General features: G+C 33.6%; 3 protein-coding genes across 4 annotated transcripts in view; 2 read left to right on the top strand and 1 right to left on the bottom strand.

The window, feature by feature from the left end:
* Positions 1-157: 157 nt before the first annotated feature.
* Positions 158-1291, top strand: LOC119641309 (cytochrome P450 CYP12A2-like). The gene is made up of 3 exons (XM_038039897.1): positions 158-196; positions 240-440; positions 977-1291. The coding sequence occupies exons 1-3, from the start codon at positions 158-160 to the stop codon at positions 1289-1291; spliced, it is 555 nt and encodes a 184-aa protein (XP_037895825.1).
* Positions 1292-6380: 5089 nt separating this feature from the next.
* On the top strand, positions 6381-8903 carry LOC119641163 (cytochrome P450 CYP12A2-like). Its single transcript, XM_038039677.1, is given in 5 exon segments — positions 6381-6502; positions 6942-7342; positions 7403-7519; positions 7690-8069; positions 8072-8903. Coding segments are annotated over 5 exon segments (1458 nt in total). The 5' UTR covers positions 6381-6415; the 3' UTR covers positions 8545-8903.
* Positions 8904-13361: 4458 nt separating this feature from the next.
* Positions 13362-27004, bottom strand: part of LOC119641152 (sex peptide receptor) — a 134706-nt gene continuing 121063 nt past the window's right edge. For both annotated transcript variants that reach the window (XM_038039651.1, XM_038039652.1), the window contains 6 exons: positions 17122-17623; positions 16763-16934; positions 16534-16660; positions 15476-15664; positions 15184-15360; positions 13362-15082 (listed from right to left, as the gene is read on the bottom strand). In XM_038039651.1, coding sequence (XP_037895579.1) covers positions 14761-15082; positions 15184-15360; positions 15476-15664; positions 16534-16660; positions 16763-16934; positions 17122-17436 — 1302 coding nt within the window. In that variant the 5' untranslated portion in view covers positions 17437-17623 and the 3' untranslated portion in view covers positions 13362-14760. The remainder of the gene's footprint in view (positions 15083-15183; positions 15361-15475; positions 15665-16533; positions 16661-16762; positions 16935-17121; positions 17624-27004) is intronic.

The raw sequence follows: 27004 nt of genomic DNA, 5'->3' as shown, positions 1-27004 counted from the left end.
TTCATGCAAGCATCTATTCCTTACTCAGGCAGAGAGTGGTTACAATTTTAATAAGAGACCGCCACCTTAAAAAGAAATTCAGCAAAAAGACAGCAACTGTAAAAAAAAATTCATGTGCAACTGTACCTTCCAGAATTATTATGTTTTTAATATTAGAATGCACGCTACACGTGGTTCCACTACTCTTGAAGTTCCTGCAAATTTTGAGGAAGAAATAAAATGTTGAGCTCTCGGGTCAGTTGGGTTTAGTTAATGAAAAACGTAAAAGTTCTCAAGCTAATAAGCTCCTTGTGGCTCTAAATGAATTTTTTTCTTCGTCCTACGAAATCGAAGATAGGCCGTCATTGTGGAAATACATTCATAATCCAACATTTAAACGATTTATAAAAGCTTTAGACGCCCAGCAGGATATAACGACGAAGTTTATAAATGAAGATGAATGAACAGAAACGCAAGAAAATGCGGAGAAAAGATAAAAAAATTGTTTTGGAAAAATTACCACACACCGAAAAAAATTGTTCGGTGTTGGCCACAGATATGTTATTGGAGGAATGTTTTTTATGACTTATTTGCAGACCACAACAACTTTTACGGTCTTGTAACTGTGTTTAGCTAAGATTTCCAATAAATAAAATGAATTGCGACAAACGGCAATGCAGACTTTATCTGAAAAAGACATCGACTTTCGAAAGAATGCCTTACAAAACACACCAAATCTATCTTTGCTCACAAGTGAAGCAAGGATTAATAACAGCCAGTAGTCAGATTGCTAGGGTGACCGAGACATTATATCGAAATAAACAATACTATCCAAGGCCCAATGAATACTTACCAGAACGTTGCCTACGATCTGAACAACACGGACGAAGGTGTTGCCGGTGAAGGTGAAGCCGACCAGTCTATTTGTATTTCTAACTTTCGAATTGAATTGCGTAACGCACGTTTAATACGTAATTTCGAAGTTGAGTTCCGTTAGCTATTATATCGAAATGAACATTACCATGGGAATGCCAGCGAATACTTACCACGTTGGCTGCGATCCCAACAAACGAACGAAAATGTTAACGTTTTAAAGGCGAGCAGTCCAATCGTGTTTCTACCTTTCGGTTTTGCACCGCGTAATTGTGTTGGTCGTAGGGTAGTTTCCATGGAACTTCAATTGGGTGTCGCACGCCTAATACGTAATTTCGAAGTTGAGTTTCATTGCAGCACCGAAAACGCATTCGGCAATATACAACTCATTGTGCCTAATATACCGTTAAGATTCCAATTTATTGATTGCGAGATGTAACTTTTTGATTTCATGTGTCAGTACATATCCTTAGTGAAAAATTTGTACAGCCATATTTCAGTGTTGAAGGCAGCTTCATGTTTTTAATGGCTGTTTCTTATGTCGAATGAAGAAATGTAATGTGAAATTATTTAAATGGAGAACTTAAAATCGGACAACGTTTTTTTTTGATTTGATTTTGGCTGAATCGAATATTTAATATTCAATTTTGCTGGACAATAATTAGTCCTTTATTTCTTCACTTTTAGCACTTTCGTTCCCTGATTTCTCACTTTGTCCTACATGGATATTTTCTTACTCGATAGTCTAAATTTTTGTTTGCCTTTAGTTTGTTCTTTTTCTTCCGCTCAGCTTACGACCGATTGTCTATGGAATTTGAAAATATATTTACGTACATAGTTTTTTACCTCAATTTTTTCTTGTGGCCTTGTTATGTTCTAATGTTTTGCAGTTTCACAGCAACAATTTTCAAATTCGCTTTCATGAAAAACAAAGATTCATTTGTAGTATGATGCTGCCTTTATGGATAATGCATCTCTGAGACGTGTGATAATATATTACTCGACTGTAATACCAAATTCTTATTGATGTAAAGTATTTTTCCAGCCTAGTCTTGCTGATTACCTCTGCCAAACAGTTTTGTAATCTTATACAAAATCACCTGACTTCTAGTTTGAAGGTGATAACTCTCCGTATCTTGTGCTACCCATATATGACAATGTATATCATCAAATAATCTTATTTAAAGTTACCTGACTTTTCCTTTGATCGTGAAAGATCTTCGTGTCTAAGACCATCTATACATGACGACTTACTATATATGTATTCTTAAAAGTGAATGTAGATCGTCACAAGTCTTATTTTTAAAAATTTCGCTACACATAAAAAAGCAAAAAAATATTTGTCAACTTAAATAATCCTCGAAAAATGGACCAAACCTTAATTGGATGTCATAAATTAGGATGAGATGAGACTGCTTTTTGTTCCCTTTCATATAAGCGTTCTCACAAAAAAAATCATTGTACGACAACAAGATCTAATTTATGGCATTTTATAATGAAAACTAATAGAAAGAGTGATTGATTTAACCTCATCGGTATATTTTTTAGATCTATTTCGAATCCTTTTTTTGACCTATCCTCTCATGAAACGTCTTCTTTCCTCTCTATATCAGAAGATTGCTTACAGCGCTGATGATTCACGCATCACACTACTTATAATAATACGTTGACTTTGTTCTTCCTACGTAATGTTTTAAAAAGCATTTGAATCTTTCATAAAAGTAATTAAAACTTTTAAGTGTAATTTGTGTACAAACTGTATTTCGTTGTCTTCTTTCTAAATTGTTTATTTGTTTAAATTTAATGCAGATATGATCTTATGAAAGGAAGCTTTAAAACTCTAAAACTCCTCTCATTTTTATTCGTAATATTAAATACTATTTTTATTAATCAGCCATTTGTAAAAGCTATTTATGTGTGCTACATATCACATCAACTCTCACGAGAAGAAAACTCACGTACAGTTTTATGTTAGCATATTAATCGCTACCATCATTTCTAGCTTTAGACACAGGCTCAGACTTCGATCGTTCCATAAGGTTTCTTTCTTGCTTACTTTGGTGCGCCATTATGTGTCCACGTTTGTGAACGCCTGGAGTTTCGTTTCCCCCTCTTTTTTTTATAAAACCCCGTACACCAACACCGCAGACGTTGCACATGTATGAGCCATAAGGAAATATACGCTAAATATATACATATGGCTGATTAACATGAAATTTGATGGATTAAAACCGCTGGCACCTCGCCTATATCATGGGCAACGAAACTTAAGAATTTACTACTCATCCTCGAATAGGAATTGGGCCAACGCTCCTAGTATTATAAATAATAGTTAAAGACGGAAACTGCATATCTTATTATCCCGGCCTTGCATTGTTTTATTAACTATTCAGAAAAAGGAGACGCCCGTCCATAAAGCGCTTCTGATTTTTAAAAGCAATTAATGACTTCCTGCGTATTTATTTCGGGTGGTCTCGCTGCGAGTGTATTCTTTTTTTATGTTCGTAAGATATGTATAGTATGTGCGTAGAGCGTGTATGAATGTTATTATAGCTAATGCCAATGCTTATTGGAAAGGCCCATGAGATCTAAACCTTTGCAAATAAAATTTTGCGTAAATATTAGTTTGGGGAAAAAGAAATCCATTATTTTTATATGAACTTCAGGGCTTTATTTAACATGCTTCGGATTGTCCGATTTGGGTCAAATATGCACCGTTTTGTTGTACGATTTGTTGCCATTTTAAAGGTAACTTCAAAATGCCTCTCTCATAGAAGTCCTGGTCTCTATTTGCAAAAAACTCTAGTAGTCGATTTTCACAATCCTCCCTAGATTCCAATTTTTTATCATTAAAAAAATTTTGCAATGCAAGAAAAAGATTATAATCGCTTGGTGCCAAGTCCGGACTGTATGACGGATCCATTAAAACTTCCCAACCAAGCTCCCGAAGTTTCTGGCGAGTCACTGTAGATGTGTGTGGCCTAGCGTTGTCCTGGTGGAACCTGGTGGAACGACACCTCCCCTGTTGGCCAATTCTGGCCGTTTCTGGTCAATCGCTATCTTCAAACGGTCCAGTTGTTGACAGTAGAGATCAGAATTTAGCGTTTGGCCATATGGAAGCAACTCATAATAAATAATCCCCTTCCAGTCCCACCAAATGCATAGCAAAACCTTCCTGGCCGTTTGAGGTGTTTCACCGCTCTTTGACCACGATCGTTTTCGCACAGGGTTATCGTATGTGATCCATTTCTCATCTCCAGTCACCATCCGTTTAAGAAATGGGTCTATCCCATTCCGTTTGGCCAAGGCTTCGCAGATGGAAATTCGATCCATCATGTTTTTTTCTGTTAATTGGTGTGGCACCCAAACATCGAGCTTCTTTTTAAATCCAGCTTTGTGTAAATGGTTTAAAACTGTTTTATGGTCGATTTTTAGCTCCTGGGCGATGTTACGACTGCTAACATGCCGGTCAACTTCGATCACTTCTCCGATTTTATCGACATTTTCGACGACCGGCCTACCTGTGCGAGGTGCATCTTTAACATTAAAAATTCCTGAACGGAATCTACGAAACCAAAATTGCACATAATTGGCTGTTACAGTATCGGAACCATAAACACCATTCACAATTTTAGCCGCCTGGCTTGCATTTTCGCCTTTGTCAAAGAAAAACTGTAAAATGTACCGAATTTTCTCTTTCTTCACTTCCATTTTTAACACGCTGTAACTCACAACTGAATGCACCAAACAAAAAACAGCAAAAGAATTTTTTTTACTGCGAAATGTCACCTTTCCAATGAGCATAAATATGAAATTGTTTGATCGATACTTACTACAAGAAATCTATCAGTGCAGCCATCTACCGAAAAAATAATGGATTTCTTTGTCCCCAAACTAATATTACTAAAATATGACGAGCAAGTGGTTTCCGTTAGCGACGCAGCAAACTCTTTGTCAAACTTGTTCTGTGTCTAAAGGGAAGCAGAAAATAACAGCAAATTAAGCAGTCTTTTCTGCTGAAATTTGTTAATCCATTTAAAGACCCTTTTTGTATGTATATCTGCATAAACACTCGTAAAAACGCAACAGAAGCTTGATAACTGCGTTGGTCTACATTAACAAATTCAAACTTTGCGTGTGAAAAAAGAAACCAAAGATTTGTTGAAGATGTGAATTTAATTGGGATGCCCATCCGACCATGTGCGGCAAGAAGTAATTTGTCGAAAAGATGGATCGATGCTCACTAGGGGATTTTATCACATTCACCGTGAAAGAAGAAGAATCAGAGTATATTCACTTAGTCGAAACGTTTGCAACAGCCAGAAGGAAACGTCAAATATATATACATGTATGTATATATATAATATATATATTATATCTATTTATCGAATACTGAAATGATCTAGACATGTACGCCCCTTTACTTTGTTTTCTTGCATTTCACCGCAGCAATTTTTGACAAATTGATAAATTGGTATTGGTGCACTTATGAAAACGGCTCATGTCGAACGATTGTAATGGTTTTACTTGACCAACTCGAAAAATATGTCCTCCCAAATAAAAGGTCAATTGTGAAGATATTTTTTCTTCTATTTCTCCAATATCACATATGTGGTTTTATAGTTTTGAATAGTTCTATGAGTATTATGATTACATTTGAAAAATGGAGGTTTTAGGTTTTTTGTATCATTTTCTAATACCCTTAGTAGAGTATAATATGATACTTTAATTAACCTTACAAAACATATCCAATTAGTGTTCGGTTTTCGCAACTAATTGGAAAATAAGCAAAAAGACTATAGTGGGCCGGGGCCCCACATTAAACACTCTAAATCATTTCATTTAACTAAGTTATGCAGGTAAGTAAATGCTTCAAAATTGTGGTTCCATCCAAACCGTGAACAGCGTACCACTAGCATACAACACTTCTTAGGCCAAAATACTTAAGTGTACCAAATCGCGAGAAAATATATCAATAATTGCAACTTGTACCTTGAATAAAGGAGCACAAGACGTATAGATACGATATAATACGGATAGGTGGATATAATAAAAGTTGAGTTTATCTCAAGTACTTCGCCGCACTGTTTGCATGCGAACAACCTTAACATACCCTTGTACCAAAAGTTGTGTAGGATATAAAAAATTGTCTGTCCATTTCTACAGCTCACTGAAGCCTCAATTTTGTAGAATTATTCATTGTGAAACGTGAGGCCGTCAAAAATTCATTTTATGCTAAAAGTATTATTATTATTTTTTTTTTGATATCTAATCAGTTCTCTAAAACTTTTCACGTTAATATTTATTGGCCTGCTTAAATCTATGCGATATCAGAAATTTATGATCGTTAACTTTGATCGCTTTTTGCCGTTCCTTGTGCTTTCTGAGAAATGCATTTTCGGTACGTAAGGAGAACATTGGCACATTATTGTTATGATTGTTAATTAATTCAGAGAGAATTCATATCAGAGAGAAAGCGAATGAAGCACCGAATTGCAATTTAACGTTGCGTAGTATAGTTACGATTTAATAATAGACTAGCTTCGCATTGCAGAACTTGTATATGATAATTGTATCGAAAAGTGTAAAAGTAAAAGAGATGCTAAAGCGTTTAAGAATTTTCCATAAAATTTCACAAAACAATAAACAAGTAAGTGAACCAATTTAAAAAAATTTTCGTAGATATTACCCAAGATTGCATCATTCTTCGACTTTGCGTCAAGAAGTCGCGTAAACTGAAGTCTTTGTGTCCACGTGAGAGGACAGTTGATCGTCCAAACTTTATAATACGTGCGTCGAGTTGCTCTATGTTTTCGTATGTATGTCTTGCTCATCTTCCCTCTGCGTTTCCGTGCGCTTTTCAGTGTCATTAAATAATTTAAGCAGAACGTTTTTCTTAATAATGTCTATACGTATATAAGTGTAAGTTTCAGCGTAAGTTTTTGCGAAATTTTTCTAAAAAAAACTGAAGCAGAACGGCTATATAGGAACAAGAAAACATTAGTTCACTGAAATTTCTTTTAAGATGATTTTAGATTTAGTTTCTCTGATTCATTCTTTGTAATATAAAAATTGATTCTTTCTCTCAGAATTCATCGTTCCAGCACGCATCTAGATCATCATCAGACAATGTTCTCACCGAGAGTAGTCACGATTTTAATAAAAGGTGGGAAGAAGCTAAGACTTTCGAAAAGATGCCTGGTGACAGCAAATTAAGTCTGTTAAGAAAAGTTATACCTGGTGGTAAATATTACAAATTAGATGCGATTCAAATGCTTACAGCTTACAAAAAAGATTGGGGTGATATCGCCATTATAAGAGGTTTTTTGGGCAAAAGCGATTTTATTATTACCTATAACCCTGAAGATTTTGAAGAAGTCTTACGTAATGAGGGTGCATGGCCGGTCAGGCCGGGCATGGAGACTTTGTACTATTATCGCAGTGTCTGGAGAAAGGATTTCTATCAAGGAGTTGAAGGCTTATTGTCAGCGTAAGTAAGTCAACCACAACTTGACTACAATCTATTGTAATCAAATTATTTCTTTATTAGAAAGGGTGAAAATTGGGGCACATTTCGTAAGATAGTAAATCCAATTTTAATGCAACCAAAAAATGTTAAGCTGTATATGCAGAAAATGTCACAAGTCAATAGAGAATTTATAGACAGGTAAGAATGGAGCTATTATAGAGATTTAAGCCAGCAGTAATAGAAGCGAAGTATCACATAGTACGTGTAAAAAATTCATGAGGAGAATAACTGATCGTGCACTTGTGTTCAACAATTATTGCTTTGATGCCACAAAAGCTCACTAACATTATTACCATTATTATTAATAGAATTCGTGCTATACGTGATCCCAACACTCTCGAAGTGCCTGCCAACTTTGAACAAGATATAAAACGTTGGACACTGGAGTCTGTCGCTGTGGTCGCGTTGGATCAACAGTTGCGTTTAATTAACGAAAATCATAAGAATTCTCAGGCTAAAGAGCTGTTCGAGGCACTGAATGACTTTTTTTCCTTGTCCTTCGAAGTTGAATTTAGATCATCCTTATGGAAGTACATCCATACACCAAAATTTAAGCGACTGATGCGAGTTTTAGATACTTTGCAGAAAGTTACAATGGCATTTATAAATGAAGCCATAGAACGAATAGAAAAGCAAGAAAATACTGAACCAAGGAAAGGTGAAAAAAGTGTTTTGGAAAAATTATTACAAATGTTCTGCAAAACTTACCATACTTAAGAGCATGTATCAAGGAATCACAACGCATTTACCCCTTGTTTGTCGGTAATGCAAGGATTAATCAAAGAGATGTCGTTTTAAGCGGTTATCGAGTACCAGCTGGTAGTCAGATTGCTATGATGGCCGAGTCATTATATCGAAGTGAACATTATTATTCCAGAGCTAGCGAATTCTTACCAGAACGGTGGCTGCGATCCAAACAGGCAAGTGGAGATCTTAGCGGTTTAAGGCCAAGCAGTCCATTTGTGTTTTTACCTTTCGGTTTTGGACCGCGTAGTTGTGTAGGTCGTCGGGTAGTTGCTATGGAACTTGAATTGGGTGTCGCACGCCTAATACGTAATTTCCAAGTTGAGTTTCATCATAGCACCAAAAATGCTTTCCGCAATATACAACTTTATGTACCGAATATACCGTTAAAATTCAAATTTATCGATTGCGTGAAATAACTAAAAGTTAGTGTTTTTCTTCTTCTATGTATACAAATTTATGTAAGAAAAAGTACATACATGTATAGACACTACTAGGTGTATAACATTTTTTAATTTTATAGCACAAAGTGATTTACACATTTTGTAATTTTGCTTTATTATGAAATCCACACAACATCCATTTTCCTATTTTCTAGATCCACTCGTATTATTTTTTAAACCCTACACCACTACACTTGTGGTAAAGAGTAAATTGCAATGTTCAAAATTTTTGGCAAAAGTAGCTAAGTAGTAGTGTTCCGGCATTCTAAATTAGTGTCAAAATTTTAAACAGGCTGGCCCAATCTTTAGAACCCCCTCTCATATAACCGTTTCTACGGACACTAAAGCTTTATATGGTAAAAAAGTCGATCTTTCAATATTTCATGGTGAAAATTGGCTCATAATGCTAAGTTGTCAAAAAAACGACCTTACCGAATTTGGACCGCGTGGGTCTATTTTTTAGCTACCATAAGCATTCTCAAGAAACGTAAACCCTTATATGCTAAATGCGCACGATAGTAAGTAATTAAAAAATTATGCGGACCAAATTTCAACGACATTGGTCTATTTCTTGGCCACATTCAATATAAGATATCTCAGGAGTAGTCAGCTCTTCGGAAAAAGGCTTCGCCATTAATATTTTATTATGAAAATCAATTCATAATATCGGTTGAGCAAAAAATTAAAGGTAGAGAGTTTGGAATGTTTTTTTGGAATCATCATTATCTTACGAGAAGTGAACACAATAGGGAATCGTGAAGACTTCCTACGGTTCATATTCTTACGTTTAGTCGTACTATTCCTCCCATTTTCTGGATTGTTGCATCTGATTGGCACGGAGACCCACAAGTTTGGACAATTTTTCTCTAATTAATTTCCAGTACTCGATTACCATGTAATGCCGAATTGCCCTTTTGCACCTAATGGCGTCTAAATTATACTATTTTATGAAGAAATATGATCTAGATAAGTGACTTGATGTTTACTGCACTTTCTAAATATCCACTTTGGACTATCATGATCTATTTGTCCGGCCCCTTTTCATAAAATGTAAAAGCAAGTCTTTGTATGACAATAAATTAACATAAATATTTAAATTTTTTGTTTTTTATAACGGACAGGTCCTTTTTTTAGCCGGCTGTAATGCATTATCTTGCTTGTAGTACTTACATCAAATTTCAATTGAAATGAATAGAATTCAATCTCATTTGTCTTGTAACGTGACACTTTATTGTTTTTATTTGAGATAAAAAGCTAAAGAAGCCGATGCATAAATGCTTCAATACTGTTTAACTTTCGATAGATTTTCCTTTGACTGTCTCTTAAGCTTAAAAACGGGTAAATGAAAAGTTACTCACTTAACAATGCGTGAATATTTTCACTCAAAATTCTTTGAAAGGTACGCCCTGAAGAAAAGAAAATAAAATTAACAATAAACTAAACCTAAATTGTAAATTATGTTCAAAGTACACATCAATTATAAAACTATAAAAATCGATAAAAAAAAAACGTTGTTATCATATCTTGTTATCTTTTCGATGCTCTTGGGTGAAGGTGAAACAATGATTTGAAAAAAAATAAAAACAAATCAATGAAAACACATTGTAATGCGTATTCAAACTGCGTATTTTAAATTTATGCAAGTATTGCTAAATAGGTTCTTCCTTTTAATAATAATTTATTTTATTATTGTAAAAAATTCCACTTTCATTACTCTATAACACTTATAATTTTTAATACTATTCTCAATATGATATATTTAATATATTTTTTTTATAATTAATTATTATAATAAAATATTACATTTAACAACGGTTTGCGATTTACTTTATTATAACAGCCTTAAATGCGTAATGAGTTATGTACACTAATTTCTATAATTAAATTGATTTTTATATCCATCACTGGCGGATGTATTACACATAAGAATTTTTACCAAATATATATTAAAAGTATGTGTATTCGCGATCAGCATTCGATTTGCGATGATATTCACGACTATATGAGCGAAAGTTAAGTACATACCGGAGTGCTGGATTTCTTTAGCCGTTGAAAACAAATCCGCCTGGCACTCGTAATGGTTATAGATCGAACCTACTATTCATATTGGTCGGATCTTTTATTGGTCTATTAACAGTTAAGAAGAAATAGACGATTGTCTATAAAATGGAGTTAATCGTTTAAAGATGCCAAGCGACTCCTTGTGCACTTATTTCGGTTGATAAGTAATCAAGATTCGTTTCAAGTCGAGCATATTTCCACCCTACGTCACTTGTGGTATATTTCTTGTATTATTACTAAAACGATTGAATAACTATACCAGGCGATATGGTATGGGATGTCTGATGGTCGGCCTTGCCCGCCTATAATATTAGTTGCTATTTTAAGTTCGTATGCATAGTAAGGTCCGCATATATAATACCAATAATTATATTATAATAATACCTATAATTGTTACTATACTGATGGTTCATTTATTCACACGGCACTTATTTATCCATTGCGTTCGGCTCTGAAATGTTTCATAAATAAGTCTGAACTAACCACGGCCAAGTAAGCAGAGCAGATGTTTTTCAGGCTTGACCTTTGTTACATAGTGTATACAAATAATGATTTACTTTTCAAGCGTCGTCTTTATCGGCCTAAACAAATTTGATCAACTCATCCTAACATTTTATCAGCAATATTTCGACCGAAAATTGGTATACTTTGTCTGTTTTGGACAAGGACAAGTCCAAATCTAAAGTCGATTTGATGGGAACATTTTTGTGACCGTATTTTAAAAGAGTCGTTATAAGAAAAAGAAAATTTTTCAAAGTTTCTCCGCAGAAATCGCTGAATTATACTATATCGGCGTACCAAATTGAAGTAGTGAAGAAAGTGTCAATTGTTGAACCTGCTCCTATATAGCAGGTGAAAACTGACCAATGACAGTAATTCGGCATAAGAACTAATTGTACTGAATTTGGATCTCCCATGTCTATTTTTTAATTCCCATTACATTTAAGGGTTCTCATGAATAACTGTACCTTACAGGTCTTTACATCGAGACGCGATAATATTTTTCCCATTTTACCAGAAAAACGAGTAAATAACTCTGTTAGCAGAAATGATGTAGGTTATAAGAGAGTCGACCTAGTCCAAATTTTCGTCTTTCTTTTTGTCTGACAAATGACTAAGATTTAAAAACTTTAGTTATTCTTACGTAATCGTCCTTCGGACTATTTTTGTAAAATTACACGTATTTTGTCGCGCACATACGGAATCTTCACAATACAATTTAAGTTCCGGTTATAATTACATGTATAACATAATAGGCGTTATGCCCAACTCATAAATTATAAATGAACGATAAGTTTATAAAGGTTAATACTTCTCAGCAATATGTAGACTTGCTCCCAACTGCTTGAGTCTCATACTTTGTGAGTTTTTAAATGAAGGGCTACCTTACAGTTCTGAGCTGAGCGGCAGTTTCAGAACTCGTCAGTACATATGAAGAAAAGCATTCAAAATCACTTACGATAATTATGTAAAGTGATTGCCATTTTTTCATTTTTTAATAAAACATTATTTGAATAAATTTTTAAAAAAATTTATTTGTGAAGAAAATCGCGTCGAACTTATTTCCCTACAAAAAATAAGTGATTGAGTTTTTTGAGGCCTTATCATGCTGCTTACGCAGTAAACATTGCTTCGAATTAAATGTTTATCTCCTACATGCAAAGAAAATACTTTGCACTTATTTTTATGAAAGCTTTTGCAGCAATTGTAAATTCGTTGTATATATTGAATAATTTTTCGTTTTTTTTTTTAAGAAATTTCTTTGCCTGGATGTAAATGTGAGATTATTGCAATGCATTCACTCAATAAATCATTTCATTTACATAATGCAAAGACGTAAGAGAGGAAAATACAAAGAAAAAAAATAATTTGACTTATTTTAAAGTTGTTTTTTCCCTTTTCGCTTGCGTTTTATTTATTATGTACAAACGTCTAGGAATTGTTTGCAAAGCCTATGTATATAAATAAATATGTCTATGTATATATATATATATATATACATATATATATGTTCTATTTGCCTCGGGTTGAATATAAATGATTTCTGTCATGAATTAAGTTTATGACAGGTTTTTCAACAAACACACCTATAAGGCTTTATAGATGTACTTTGATGAAAAGTTAGTAGAAAGACGTTAGTACTCAGAATACTAAGCAGAATTATTCAAAGGAGTGTTATTTGCTATTTTCTTAAATTTGAAGAAGTCTGGGGTAGTTAATAATCTGTCCTTGTTTATTTTGATCTTAAAACTTCACTTTCCAGTCCGGTTTTATTGTCCTAGTTGAGTCAGAGTGAAGTCTCAAGAATTTTTCTTTCAATTTTATGTACAGCCACGGGACGTGGATAAATTTATCGGGTATAGCGGACGGCGAACTACACTAGTTGAATTTTGATGATGAGTGATGTGAAAAAGTGCATTATAGTGAAGAAAATACAGAAATTTGCTTGTCTGTAAATTCGCGAAGAACGCTAGCAAAACGCTTGTTCACACCAATAAAATTAAAGAAGATTTCTTATTATCACTTGTTGATCACAAGAGTATGACATTTTTTTTTTTTTCTTTCTCTTAATGCGTTCAATGTGCCGAATTCTTTCCCTCTGACTTTACATTAGCTTTCTAGTTTAGGATTTACTTCGTTGTGTATGCATTAATACCTGTCAGTTAATTTATTCAATTGTGTTTCCGAGTTAAGATTTTTTGTGCGATCACATTATAGACATCGTTGGTAAACTCAAGTTTTATTTTATGGTAAGCTTTTCATTCTTAAACAATCACGCAGACGAACGAATACTTACGACGAAGCAATTCATTATTCTCTCAGCCTATTAGATCTGCAAGGACTGCGATATAGATATAACTAAGCAAAAATAATATGACTTATGTAAATATTAGTTATATTACCTCCCTTTACAACTGCAAGTTATATCACTTCTTTCTATTATTATAAATGGAGGGACAAAATTATTGCGTAAATATGGCTTTATAAACGGCTTTATCCAAAGATGACGCTAATAATAAGAAATAACAAAATTCTTTCTTCTCCTAACAAGAGAGCTACTTGTATCCTACACAATTTGTGATGTAAGTGTACGTTAAGTACATGCGAACGGATGCAAAACACAGAAGGACTTAGGATACACCGATCAATTCAGGACAACTTTCTGAATTATGATAACTTTCTGAATCGATTTAAACTTGTCTGTCAATCTGTCCATCAATCCATCTGTCTATCTTTTTTCGTGTCGATCAAGCCGCAGGTTGCAATATTTGCGATATTTTTATGAAATTTGGTACACTGACTTGTTTTGGCAAAAGTACGTACGCTTTTGAAAACGTTTCGGATCGGACCACTTTTTCGCCCACTTTCCATATAACTGGTTCTTTTGAAAAGTGATTTTGTGAATAGCTGTGTTAAGTGAAGGGGGGTCGAGAGTGTCACTATAGTGCTTTCGCCTCTTATCTTTAGTTTGTGGTCGTATAATTCCACAAATTCATTTTATTGCATGTTCTTTATAAATAGACTGAAACATTAATATATGCAATTTGGAATATAGGCGGCAGATGAATATAGTGAATATATATGTATATGTATATGTAAATTCAATATGAAATAGCAAACATGATTGCGAAAGGATGTAGAAACTCTTAAGTTTTTATGCTGAGACCCTTTTGCCGATCCCAGGGTTAACGTCTATAAATTCACGCAATTTCGAGCGATTCGATTTAGTAGAAACAATTAACGGAGATCACATATATGCGAATCCATTCGTACTTCCAGATATCCGCCTTTTTGTCGCTTGTTATTTCAAATCTCAAGGCCGCAAAAGTAAACTTGAAACATTTTAAGATGAATTGATGATGGACGAATTGTATTTATACAGAATCGGGGGAAAAACCTGAAAAGTACTCATCCACAAATACGCGTAGATTGGCAAAATAAATTCGAAACAAAACAAGTAGCTATGATAGCAATTTATATTGTTATAAAAGCTTAGTTGGTTCCGCCCAAGGCAACCACGGTTGCTAAGCAGTTGACACATTTGCCTTTTTCTCTTTCTATTCACAGTGCTAGTTGTGTTGTTGCGTTAGTCCTTTTATTTTGCTTTCTTTGACTTTTAGGAGGATAAAATCAAACGCACGTTGTCGTTAGCCGCGTAGTACGTGTCATTTCAATGCTACCGAAATGTCTTTTAAAAAATAACGATTTAAATGTTGTACGAAATTGTTTTGACATTAAACCATATAAAACGAAGTCAATAGCGGCATTTATTAAAGCCAACAAATCCATCAATTCACCAAAGGGCGGATAGCAAGCGTTAAAGAAGCATTTCTCCATTATACCCGACAATAATCCTAGAATACCTTGTGGAAATTCGGTGACCAGAAATAGTATAAGCACAGCCACTAGCAGCATGGTAGTGCGATCAGTTCGTCGATCACATTTCGGCGGTCTAAACAGTAATATATTAAAATAATTCTTTTCAACTAATTCGGTGGTTTTTTCTTCTCTGCTCTTTTTTTTTCTGAGTGTATCACGTAATCTTTTACTTACTTGCTTGAATGTTTTTGCAAGTGCTGTTGTTGGCCCTTCTGGGGATTGCTATATGCTTTGAGTTTTTGTTTACGCTTCGAGGCTTCACATAACACTTTCACCAAAACGAAACTGATTATTGATAGTATACAACATGGCAGCAGCTTTATAATAACTGAATGTATCCAAAAATTAATTCTGTATTTGTTTGTGAAAGAAGAGAATATAAGAGATCGATATTTTCGTATTTCATGGTTAATATTTCTTATAATATGATTTCTTTGACTTTATTTATATTTTTACTGCCGCTTACCTATACAATTTGGTTTCTTTGTCAGCGTCAACATAATACCATGGCACCATTGTAGGCGGTCCAATATCTTCTTGTATTTTGAATACGAATAACGTTGGGAAACAAACAATTGGTGAGATGACAAATGAAAACACTATCGTTTCGTTGCAATGCGACAATAGAAAAGTGGCACAAGATCCATGTGGTTGTCTGACAAATAATAAAATAACATCGTATAAAGAATAGCGAAAGAGGAAGACTATGTATAAAAGAATATGTGTAAGTGAAATAGAAGTGTAAATATATATATAAAAAAAAAAAAAAAAAAACTAAACAAACGACGTTGGATGATGATGCTGAGCTTAATGGCATATAAAATTTATTTATATTTGTGCTTAAATGTTGAGTTAATCTGTCAGTTACACAGATTGTTAGGCAACAGATTTTAGACATTACAAACAAAACCGTTTATTATATATGATAGCAGGCAGCCGTCGCTGGTTGCTAAGATTACAATTTTTAATAATAACCAGTAGAAAATGCATAATAAAATAGAAACGAAATATGTATGAATTTTTCATGTTTAACTTGAACTCACTCCGTATATATGAATATAAATTTGTAATTGTTTGTCCAACTTCTGGATTCGGCGAAATGTTAATTATTCACTTAACTAATATCAGATGCTCTTCAATATGGTAACCAAACAAGTAATCTTCACAAAGCCGAACTATAGATCAACATTCAATGAAAGTTTACCTAGATAATATATTTATCAGATACATATTGGATAGGTATTAAATAGGGTTGATAGTAGACACGTTTTAGGTAAGCACCGTATTAGATATCTATCGCTGAAAATATTTAAAAATTCGCATTAAAAGCGTAAAAGATACGTATTAGACACGCCTAAGATCCACATTAGTTACTTGTCGGATATGTATTCAAGAACATTCGCATTAGAAAGTTGTGTATATATTAAAGCTTATTAGGTAGGTAAATTGATAGGATCGAATTATGAAATGTTATAGTTTTTTAGTTTTCTTTCTCTCTCACTCTCTCTCCCTCTGTATACGTACCTTATGGCTACATAACGCCATACGGCCAGCGTAACCGTCAAACCAATTGAAATTGTGTGTAATACTTGGGTGAAGTGCATATGGAACAGGATAAAAACTGCCCAAGCATAACTTAAGTCTTTTTCGCCTGTAAAATGATAACAGAAATTAAGTCACATTTATGACAGCACGAGTGTGCGAAAGAAAAGGAAGGAAAGCAAAGTATTTTTGAACTATCTCATCCAATTACCTGGTTTCATGTAAATGTATTGATAGGAAATAAACGGGATATACTCGATCATAATGAACATGTCAGCTACTGCTAACCACTTCAAAATTTTATTAATCGGGGCTTTAGCCATATCTTTTTTCGTTAGAACAATTACGTTCAATATGTTGGCTATAGTGCCGAAGATACAAATCTGCAAACGAAAGAAACCAAAATTAAAGTTTCATTTATTTAATTTGAAATAATTGTTAATATTCTTTATTTCATTATAGTGGATGGGTAAGTGGTGGCATCGATGAATTTTTGCTTCTTCTTTTATTGTATTATAAATGTTAGCTTTGTAACTAAAGTTACGCAAAATATAGTTACATTTCACTTACCATTAGAGCCACGTAACCGTGTACGCTATTGTAAGCTTTTAACAGTTGATAAAATTCTCCTTTACAGTAATCTGAACATTCATCAAGATTAGAGCCAGCTCTGCCTCCCATTGAGCCTTCTCTAATGCCCACGCCATCACCGCCACCAGCAAATCCACCATCTTCAGGCCGATAACTGGTCGCGTTATGAAAGCGTTGTTGATAGTGTTGCATAAACTCTACAAACATACGAAGGTCGGTATCTGTAACAGTTATGTTCGTTGCATTGGTATTCATGGCTGACGTATTGCTACTAAAGTTACTCAAAGTCGTCATTGTTTTTTCTCTTGATTGATATTAAAGGTGTTTTGATGCAAATAAAAACGGATCAGATGGCATTATAGAGATTTATGTTTTACTCTTATAAAAATATTTTTCTCTTCCATTTAATTGAACAGTTTTCCTGTGTTAAGCTGGCGTTGAATTTCTTAGGTGCACACTTAGGTCACACTTTTTAGATTAACTAAAACAAAAAAGAAAAAGGAAAATATTTCTTTTTTAAATTTCAGCGGCAAATAAACTCTAAGCGCGAAAGATAATTATACCGGGCAATAAACTATCAGAAGCACTACTTCTACTTCAATATCTATTATGATTAGTTGAGCCTGTTTGCACGGCATTCGATATCGGCATCTATACGTCTATTGTATAAGAAACATTTTTCGTACTATTTTACAGGCATTAAATTAAGCGAAAGCTCTACTGGTAGGCACCCTTCTACAAATGCGCATCAGAAAACGCGGAAACTTTTTCCTGTTTTGATTAATAAATACCAAACAGAAGCTTTGTATTTTAACTTAAAAATAAAAAAGAAAAAATAAATAAATAGCTCGGGGAAAAAAGTCGCGGCTTCAGAATTGGGTAACTCTAGCAATGCTAAGCCCACAAAAGTGCACTACATGTATATGAAATTCATCACCAACAATCTAATTAAGTAAGAAAATTATATTCAATTGAGTGTGGCCGATTGTTTCTATTATGGTGGACACACACTGCAGGATCGTTCATAGAATATACGTACAAAATTTTTATATTAGTTTTGAATAATAAGTTAAATAAAAAGGGGTTTTTTTTGCCTGCGGCTTCTCAGTTTGCGTGGCACTACGGACGCGTCTTTCGACTGATTGATCCCATCTTCCATATTGAATTGCATCTTTGGAATAAATTGCATGCAGAGAGCCTCGGACAGACGGCTTGAATTGATTCAGAGCATGATGCCGAGCTTGAATGTATTCACTTTAGTGGTTCTGTAAGCGTTCCTTGTGAGAGTTGTATTAACTTGGAGAGGGAAGTGAATGTGTTCTAAAAAGTAGACAAAATTCTGCGAAATTCGCTGCATGTTACAAGATCACTTCGATTAGAAGTTTTGCAAACTTGTGAAAAAGTTCATGATACTTTGAACAAGGGTGCTTTACTGAAATGAGTACCACATAAATGATTTGATCCTTTCCACTGTGGGAATATCCATGTTATGGACGGACTGCGCTCTAGTCGAACAATCGCTGAGAGAATTGGTGAATGATCGATGAAGATTGCGTCGTTTCATTTCACAACATCGTTGCGAGCTCAATACGTTGGGTGGAATACAGTTTAGAGAAATTCGAATAAGAGTGAGTACAAAAGGAAGCTCGGTGTTTGGTTATCACAAGAAGTGAAAGTGAAAAATTTAATAGACACAATTTGCATCTATCAAAAGTAATTGAAACTAAACGAAATCAAACGGGCATGGAAAAATGACTCATATATGATAACAATGTAGAGGCAACGGCATGAAGCCGCAAAAATGGTGATTAAAATCGAATTGTGTTTTCGAGGACTCCGAAACAATCATTAAACTTGACCAGACGATTGGGACCACTCTCTAGCGGCAACAACTTAAGCCATTAAAGCGCGAAATTCGGAAAAAGCGTCCAAAATTAGCTAAGATTATAGCAAACGCATCATCCGTCATTATAGTAATGTCAAATCACGTACAATTTTAATATTTGGCAGGAAAGTTTTGATATATTCAGCGTATAGCCCGGCCCCTTCCCGATTATCTCCTAAGAGTTGAAGAAAATATGAAAACCTCTTGGTTCATTTCTAAATCAGTTTTCAATTAAAAAAGTTTACGGAATACAAGAAAAATATGTTGGAGTTTTAGTTGACAAATACCACGAACTTTCTTCGTGATCTCTTTCATACATATATATACCTAATTTAAATTTTGAAGGTATCATTTTTCATCATCACACAATTGCACAAAATAATGCGCGACATTTAATCGATAATCAAGACTGATGCTGATGCTGAAAACTATTGTGAGACATGTTCTTACATAATTTGATAAGAAAGTTAAATCAATATTGATTGTCGACGATATTGGCTGATAAGAAATCACAACAAAAAAAACGATAGAAATTTATCACACATCCAATAATCGCATTAATATTAATAGCACAACTAATTTGTTAACAACTATTCATACGCAGATAGTGTTACAATTCAAGCCAGAAAGCAACTTGATTTTGTACAAAAATATGATTTGTTAACGTCATATCACTGTGTTGTTTTGCGTAAACGCTCAAAACTAATCGATACCATACCGAGTGTATACGCGCGCACTACAATAACTTATCTGGTTTATGTGGGCACATATGTAACGTAAGTGCTTGAGAGCGAGGACTGCGGTGAAAGGTCTTTTGAAAAATTCGTTGTTATTTTGTTTGAAAATATGTTTATTAATGAATTGTCAAAATGTAAAATATGTTTGTCTGCGTTCTTGCAACATTTATTCAAGTAAGCAGACATCTAACAATTACTATAGGTATGAGAAAATTTCAACCATTGAATAAAATAATCTTTTTTTGTCTTCGCGCACGCAAATATTAATCAATCAAATTGTCTATCGATCAAAAGTACAGCAGACTTAACAGAGAATGCGACTTGCACTCCTTTATACTTTGTATGGATGAACGTTCGCTTAATATATGATACACATAATATCTATGTATAGAAAATTACGTAACAAAGAAAATTTTCAATTTAATGGAAGTTTAATTAATTTATATAGCAAGACTCAAAATTCATGTTCTTTGCATTGAATAATTTTTAAAGAAGAGCAAACGATACTTGTGAATATATTTTAACAATCAAGCCAAACGATCCGAATAGCCGGTGTCACGATTAAGAACAATCACATCAAATTGGTCTAAGAATTCATTTCTACAAATCAAATGCGTTTACTAGTTATACCGTATAGAACTTTTGGTACACATATGTGTACGAACGTAACGCACAGAACGAGTTGAGCTAGATCCACCTTTTATTGTTCCGATTCAGAAAAAGATTCTCAGGTCGATTGAGAATCGGTATCTATCCGTTTGCCCGCCTGATGTTTGTTTTGATGAAATTTGTTACGCTGGCGCCTTTGGCCCAAGCACGAAGGCTATTGAAAATGGTTCGGATCGGACCTGTTGATCAGTTGACCATCCCGGATATAACGTCTTATTATTCTAATTTTCAGTATTGCGTGACAAAAATCGTTGGGTATTAAAGCACTCTGGAAATTAGGATCAAATGGAACAATTTTTTGAATTTTTTGATGAAAACTCAGGTATAGTAGCAATAGTTCTACGAAATTTGCACAACGTCGGATACCACCACACAAAAACCACCTCATGAAAAATATGCCGTTATTTGGCAGAAATACCCTATTTTTGTTATTTTATGAAGAAAGTTGATTCATAAAAGTAACTTCACTTAAATTTGCATCGAATAGGCCTTTTACTTAGATCCAACTATATAAAAGGATGACAACCGAGCATTTCTGTGGCGGCAAAGTATAGCTTTTAGCTTTTTATGATGGAACAAATGGAAATTACTAAGATAATTGAAAAGTAAATTTGGACTACGTTGTTTATATTTTGAGTGTCCTCCGATGTTAAGGCTTTATTATGGAAATTATGCCTTCGCATGAAAGAGTATAAAATTTTCAAAACGAATGAATGTCTGTATTAAGCGAAGTGATGTAGGGTATCTAAGAGTCAGCCTTGCCCAACTATAGTGCTCTTACATGTTTTAAACAAAAATTTATTTAAATTTATTTGAAACGCTATAGCAACTCAAACGTCACAAAGCCATGATTTCCATGTCATAGAAAATCTATAATTAATACCAAACCATAAAAAAGACTTTTTATCCTCTTCGGGTATTTCTGATGTCATACCTTAGAAACACTTGAAACTAATTAAGTCATGCATCGTTCTTAGCTAGTACGGGGTTGAATTAATGAAAACCTGAATTTTCTCGCTTGTTTCGTGTTAGTGTTCACCTCGATGGAAGTGGAATGAAATGAAACGTACGTATTTGGGCAGACTTTCTTCGATTATGTCAACCGATTCAAGATTATTTTCTGGATCGATTGAAGCTTGTCTAATCTTCAGTCTAATTTCTGCCAATGAAGTTTGTGGTCAACGTTAGGACTACAAATTTTTAGAAATATTTGAGACGAACTTTATTCGACTAACATATTTTGGATCAAGGGCAACCGTTATTGAAGATGTTTGGAACCAGACCCCTCTTACGACCAGAAATAGTTGAATGACGCTATATCGAAATATTTTGTTTTTATAAAGTGTCCCAAAATTTACACAACATTTCAATTTTCCGCCATTTGCGCGCCCAAAAGAAGAAAAAAGAATGTAAGAATTGACAGTTTAGGATTAGTGAAAATATAGCATTGCACGAGAGAGCACCGGCCACAGTTCGCCAACTTCGTACAAAACTTGATCGGTAGGCATACACAACGTATCACGATTTTGGGCTGGAGTCATGGGGCTATTGGAAGTTAAAAGCCTATGCCAACACATCCACAACCGCGTTTGCATGGAAGCAAGAAATTTAACGCTGCATCAACGAAATTCAGCCACATTTGTGCAAAGTGATCACGAAAAATGTCGAAAGAAGAGTGTGTATATATGCCAGGCAAGCCCTGGAGACCATTTGCTCGATGTGCTATTCCGCACATAGAACTATCCTACGTGCCTTCTGATTCAATAAAAAAATTGCAATTAAAAAAAAAACTCTGTCTTCTATTTAATTCACATCTTACGTATATCTTATATATATCTGAGCTCTACTTTATAATACTAAGCAAATGGGCCAAACTCAAATTTGTATATGATTTCGAGGCTTCGTTGGGAATAAAATCCTAGCTTATCTTTCAACTTTTCAATCTTATCTTGGTAATAAAAATTAGATATTTACAGCGGTTTAACAATACATACATATTTACATATATTTTGTGAAAGGTTGTTGTCTTTTCATTTCTCTCTAGTAAACCTATTGCGAAAAAATTTCGGTTTATGGCAGTCGGCGTAGAAGAAACTCGACACTAATTCATGCATTTAGGTTTTATAGCTGTCGACAATGTGTACTATTCTTGTCAACGTCGAATGAAAATTTATCGGCAAAATTTCATTACGAATATACAATTAGTAAATATGAGGACCAACTAAAGCAAATAACGATTTTCCAGGCTTTGTTTCTGGTGTCATAGTATAAAAGGGTGTTATAAGAAAGAAATTGGGAAAACCATTTTTTCGGTAATATTAAGAGAAGGACTGGAAGAAGTCTTTCCAGTTTATTTTCAATACATTCACATAATAAATTCAGTTAAACAGATTAGAACTATTGATTGGACAATTGTTTTGGTTGTTTATCTACGTTTGCCTTTATATTGTTATTCATTTACGAATGATATCTCAAATACAACGCTGTTTTTGTCTTGACCAGGGAACCATCATTCGACTCGCGGGTTGTCCACTCATATAAACTCACAAAACAACACGGCAGAAATAAATGGTAGGGTCGAATAAGCATTGGACATCGATTGCCATAAACCGACCTTTAGAAGGTTAGAATGATAACTAAGTCGATCAAAAGATGTTGAAAATTGAAATTAACAATATCTTTGCTCGATGAATGCGTACATATTTACGAATATGTTTGTTAACTTTAAACCGTGGAGCTACTGTGATTAACGTTAAGTTTTTAGATTGCCAGCGAAGAAGTATTTCAATTTTGGACTTGTTCGCTGTACCTTTAATAGCAATTTAGTTTCATTGGTCGCGTTTTTTTAACCGTTCCTCCGTAAATAAGTCTATAAATTTCAACCATGTGGATCTATCATTTGGAATCTACCCAACATAAGGATTCGCATGAAACGTAGATCTTTATACAGTAACAAAGTCTTTATCATGAAAATGCATAAAGGAAAGCAAGTGTTTGCTACATTTGAACCAGGTTAGTCCAGAGAGAAGATGTAATTGTTAGTATTTTATCTTGAAAACGAAAAAAGAAGAAGTATTATGCAAAGTATAAGGTATAAGGTGTTGAAAGGATAACCATGTTTGACCAAATGCTTCAACTTACTTTTTTATTACTTGATATTAAACTATAATTTAAATTTTTTTAAAATTATATTTGAATTTAATTGAAATTTTTAATAAAATCTGCTTATGAATAATGAACTATGATATGTGCATATGACTTTATTTTACATTGTGAACATTAAACATGTCTATCGTTAATTTAACCGTTATGTTAGCATAAATATATGATAAGTTATTGAATCTTATTCACTGCTATTCAAAGTGAATTCTGTATACTTACGGTATACGTTGCTATCAAAACAAGTCTCTTTTTAATCGGATCATATAAATTTTGTTTTTATCAAAATATTTATTTATTGATTCATTTTCTGTATGCAATATTGAAGGATATATTAATTTGAGCATTTACGTAGTAACAGAAGTAAACTTGAAAAATAGTACTAACACAAATGTAAATGTCTACTCTTCAAATGATTGTAAGTCAAAGAATATGCAATCGCTCATCTACGAACTAAAGAAAAAATATTAATTCAGAGTATATTCGCTATATAAAATATATCTATAGCTCTGCTCGCGGCAATGTTAGAAATGTCTTTCTCCAAACAAAAACATGCGTAATGGTGCAAGGACAAAACAAATTGTCTCCAATTTTTATTAATGATAGATATACTTATTCATACCTTTTAACTTTGGTCGCACTAACGTTATGAATATATCTCCAAAAGAAAATATGCTTAATATTGAGAAGACGAGATCAAATGACTTCCATATCTATTATTGTTAGGGAACATTTTCGTTTCTTTTTTAAATGCATATCCAAAATACAGAATATATGTATATAAGCAGAATCTCCACTTGCTAGTTTTTTTAATCTTAGTTTTAATTTAGATAACAAATTCGATTTCTAAGGTATTTTACTTGGTTTTAGTCCAAAAAGTGAAATTAATTATAAAATATTTGAGATTACACTTCGAAAAGTTTGTTCGTTAAGTGAATTCATAAAGTTGGTATGAATCCGAGATAAGCTTTTTCAAAGAACTCAATACGTGATCTTTCGTTAAGAGCATAACATACGAGTCGTTAATGTTTTACATGCGAAACTTGTCAACAACGTCATGAGGGTAAGTGCTAAAGATTCCACTGAAACCGCATTTTATTTGCTTTTTTTGCTTCCAGTTGGTGTTTCGCCAAAAAAACCTAATATATGCAAATAGGCCACTCAATCGTCGGACTAAAATGAGATGATGGAAAACATACATTTTTTTTGCTTAACTTCGTCGAAATACTTAATTTTTGTAAATGAACGTTATTCATTAGTGATAGCAATAAATATAGAATTTTTATTTGGTATAATCTATTTCTGCTATGGTTTGCTCGTTTACTTTATGCCATCAATGGCATAATTTTTATTTTCTAATGAAATTGTCCACGAATATTCTTACTCCACTTCTCAACAAATTTAATCAGCATTTATAATTTGATGCACTTGATGAGGTCCCTTAGAAATTTCAAATACCGGAAGTTATAGAAAATTATTAGAGATCAATTGCTAGACTCAAATATTTTCTCTTCTTGTTAATCCCCATCATTCTATAAAGGCGTATGACTTATTGATTGGGCTGGAACCATTTCTTATCACCTTCTCTTTCCCCACTTTTTTCTGATCATCACTGTATTACACGAATAGTTGACATCTTCTGAACGTTTAATCATAGTAAAAATTATAGTGTTTCTTAACTACGGCCATAAAATAAGCTAAACGGTGGAAGATATGAACAAGAACTTCCTTTTATTTTAGATATTGATTCACGACACTTTTATTTAAAAATGTTTTCATATATAAATGATAGCCTGTAGTCTCCTGTAAACATTGAATCTTGGAACACACTCTTACTTCGCCGACGATATGAATAATCTTGATGAATTGAGAGTTCGTGGTTTGTTGGAGTTCGAGTTTTGTTGGATCTATAAAAAAAAAGCCCAATAGAGTTAGTTACACCGCAAAATCTTTGTTTCAAACTCCCATAGGCATCTTTGGATATTGCATTGTCGTCAAAATTAAAAGTACATCGAAAGAAAACCATTCAGAAGAGATACTCAAATTTTCTTGTATCCAAGTTGTCTACTTTTCAGAATTCATATAATACTGTGACGAAAAAGGGTGAGCAATATTTAAGTTAAATTGTGTGCGCAGGTATATCGAATATCGAATATCGGAAATATTTTCTTTTTAAATTGTTTACACTCTAACAGACATGTGCGTCAAAATTCGCATCATAAACGTCATCACTGTTTCAATCTCGTACGACACAAAAAGTATTTTTTCCGATTTTTTTTTTCGATGTGCGATTTTGTTGAGCAAAGTAATTGCATTCAATTTGGTTTGCGAAATGAAATAAGATGAGTTTTGGAGCTACGCTTACGACCTGCAAGCAACCGATCAATTCGTGCACGAGATGAACTGAGATTGCAAAATCGGAACAACGTTGCTTAGAAATCAATGTGATATTGACAGTTTTCTTCGGTTATCGTGTTTTTGTGCACTACGAATTCCTTCCGTCGGGCCAAGCTATTAATAAGCAACATTATTTAGGTTTGAGGATAACTTTGAAGGCGACAAAACAGATTTGAAATCATAAGTAGACTTAAAAAGGAAAAAATTGAATTGATATTACTCTTTGGGCACAGTCTTCATTGCAATTTTATGCCCATTGACAAAAGAAGGGAACATAGTAGATTTATCTTTCCGTTTATAGTAATAGATAGAAGAGAAACATTCTACAGCTGTGTAAGATTCTGAACCTACCAATTCACCGTTAATTAATCAGCTGCTGAGGAAAAACTCACGATCACCAAAATAAAGCTCATTTCCAAGTAGATATGACTAACAAAGCACCAGCACCTGGAGATATTAATCAAAAACATCGATCCCATTCTCGTGCATACTTTTGAAGGGAATACAAACGTAATGCGATCATAAATAAGTTCGCAAAAATGGAAAACCATTATCTATAACACTTTATACCAATCGAGCTAAGAATGGTATAAATATTTTTCATGATCATCTAAAGGAAAAGAGCTCTCGGTTTTGCATTCGGGTTCAAGTTATGGATTTAAAAAATTCTCTTCAAAGTAAACATAATGTAATATATTTTTAGGAATTCAATATATATATTTTTATATTCTAAATATCCATGCGTGTGTTTTATTAATCTCTTTTAAAGATATTTTATGTAAAACGCATTATTTCAACTTTAAAAAAATCTCGTTAAAGTTGTAATAATAGGCTTATGTTTTACTATTGACCGTGAGTTCAAATAATATTTTTTTTATTTAAACAAACAAAAAAAAGGTATACTTTTATTTAATATATATGTATTTGCTTGCGGTTTTCATACAGACAGATATTTAGTTGTCCATTTAAATACGTTTGATAAAGTGCGTACATATGTCATAATTTTGAATGGTCG

This window comes from Glossina fuscipes, unplaced genomic scaffold (genome assembly GCF_014805625.2).
Source record: "Glossina fuscipes isolate IAEA_lab_2018 unplaced genomic scaffold, Yale_Gfus_2 147, whole genome shotgun sequence".
In the NCBI taxonomy this organism is placed as follows: domain Eukaryota; kingdom Metazoa; phylum Arthropoda; class Insecta; order Diptera; family Glossinidae; genus Glossina; species Glossina fuscipes.
This window is presented reverse-complemented; position numbering and strand designations above follow the sequence as displayed.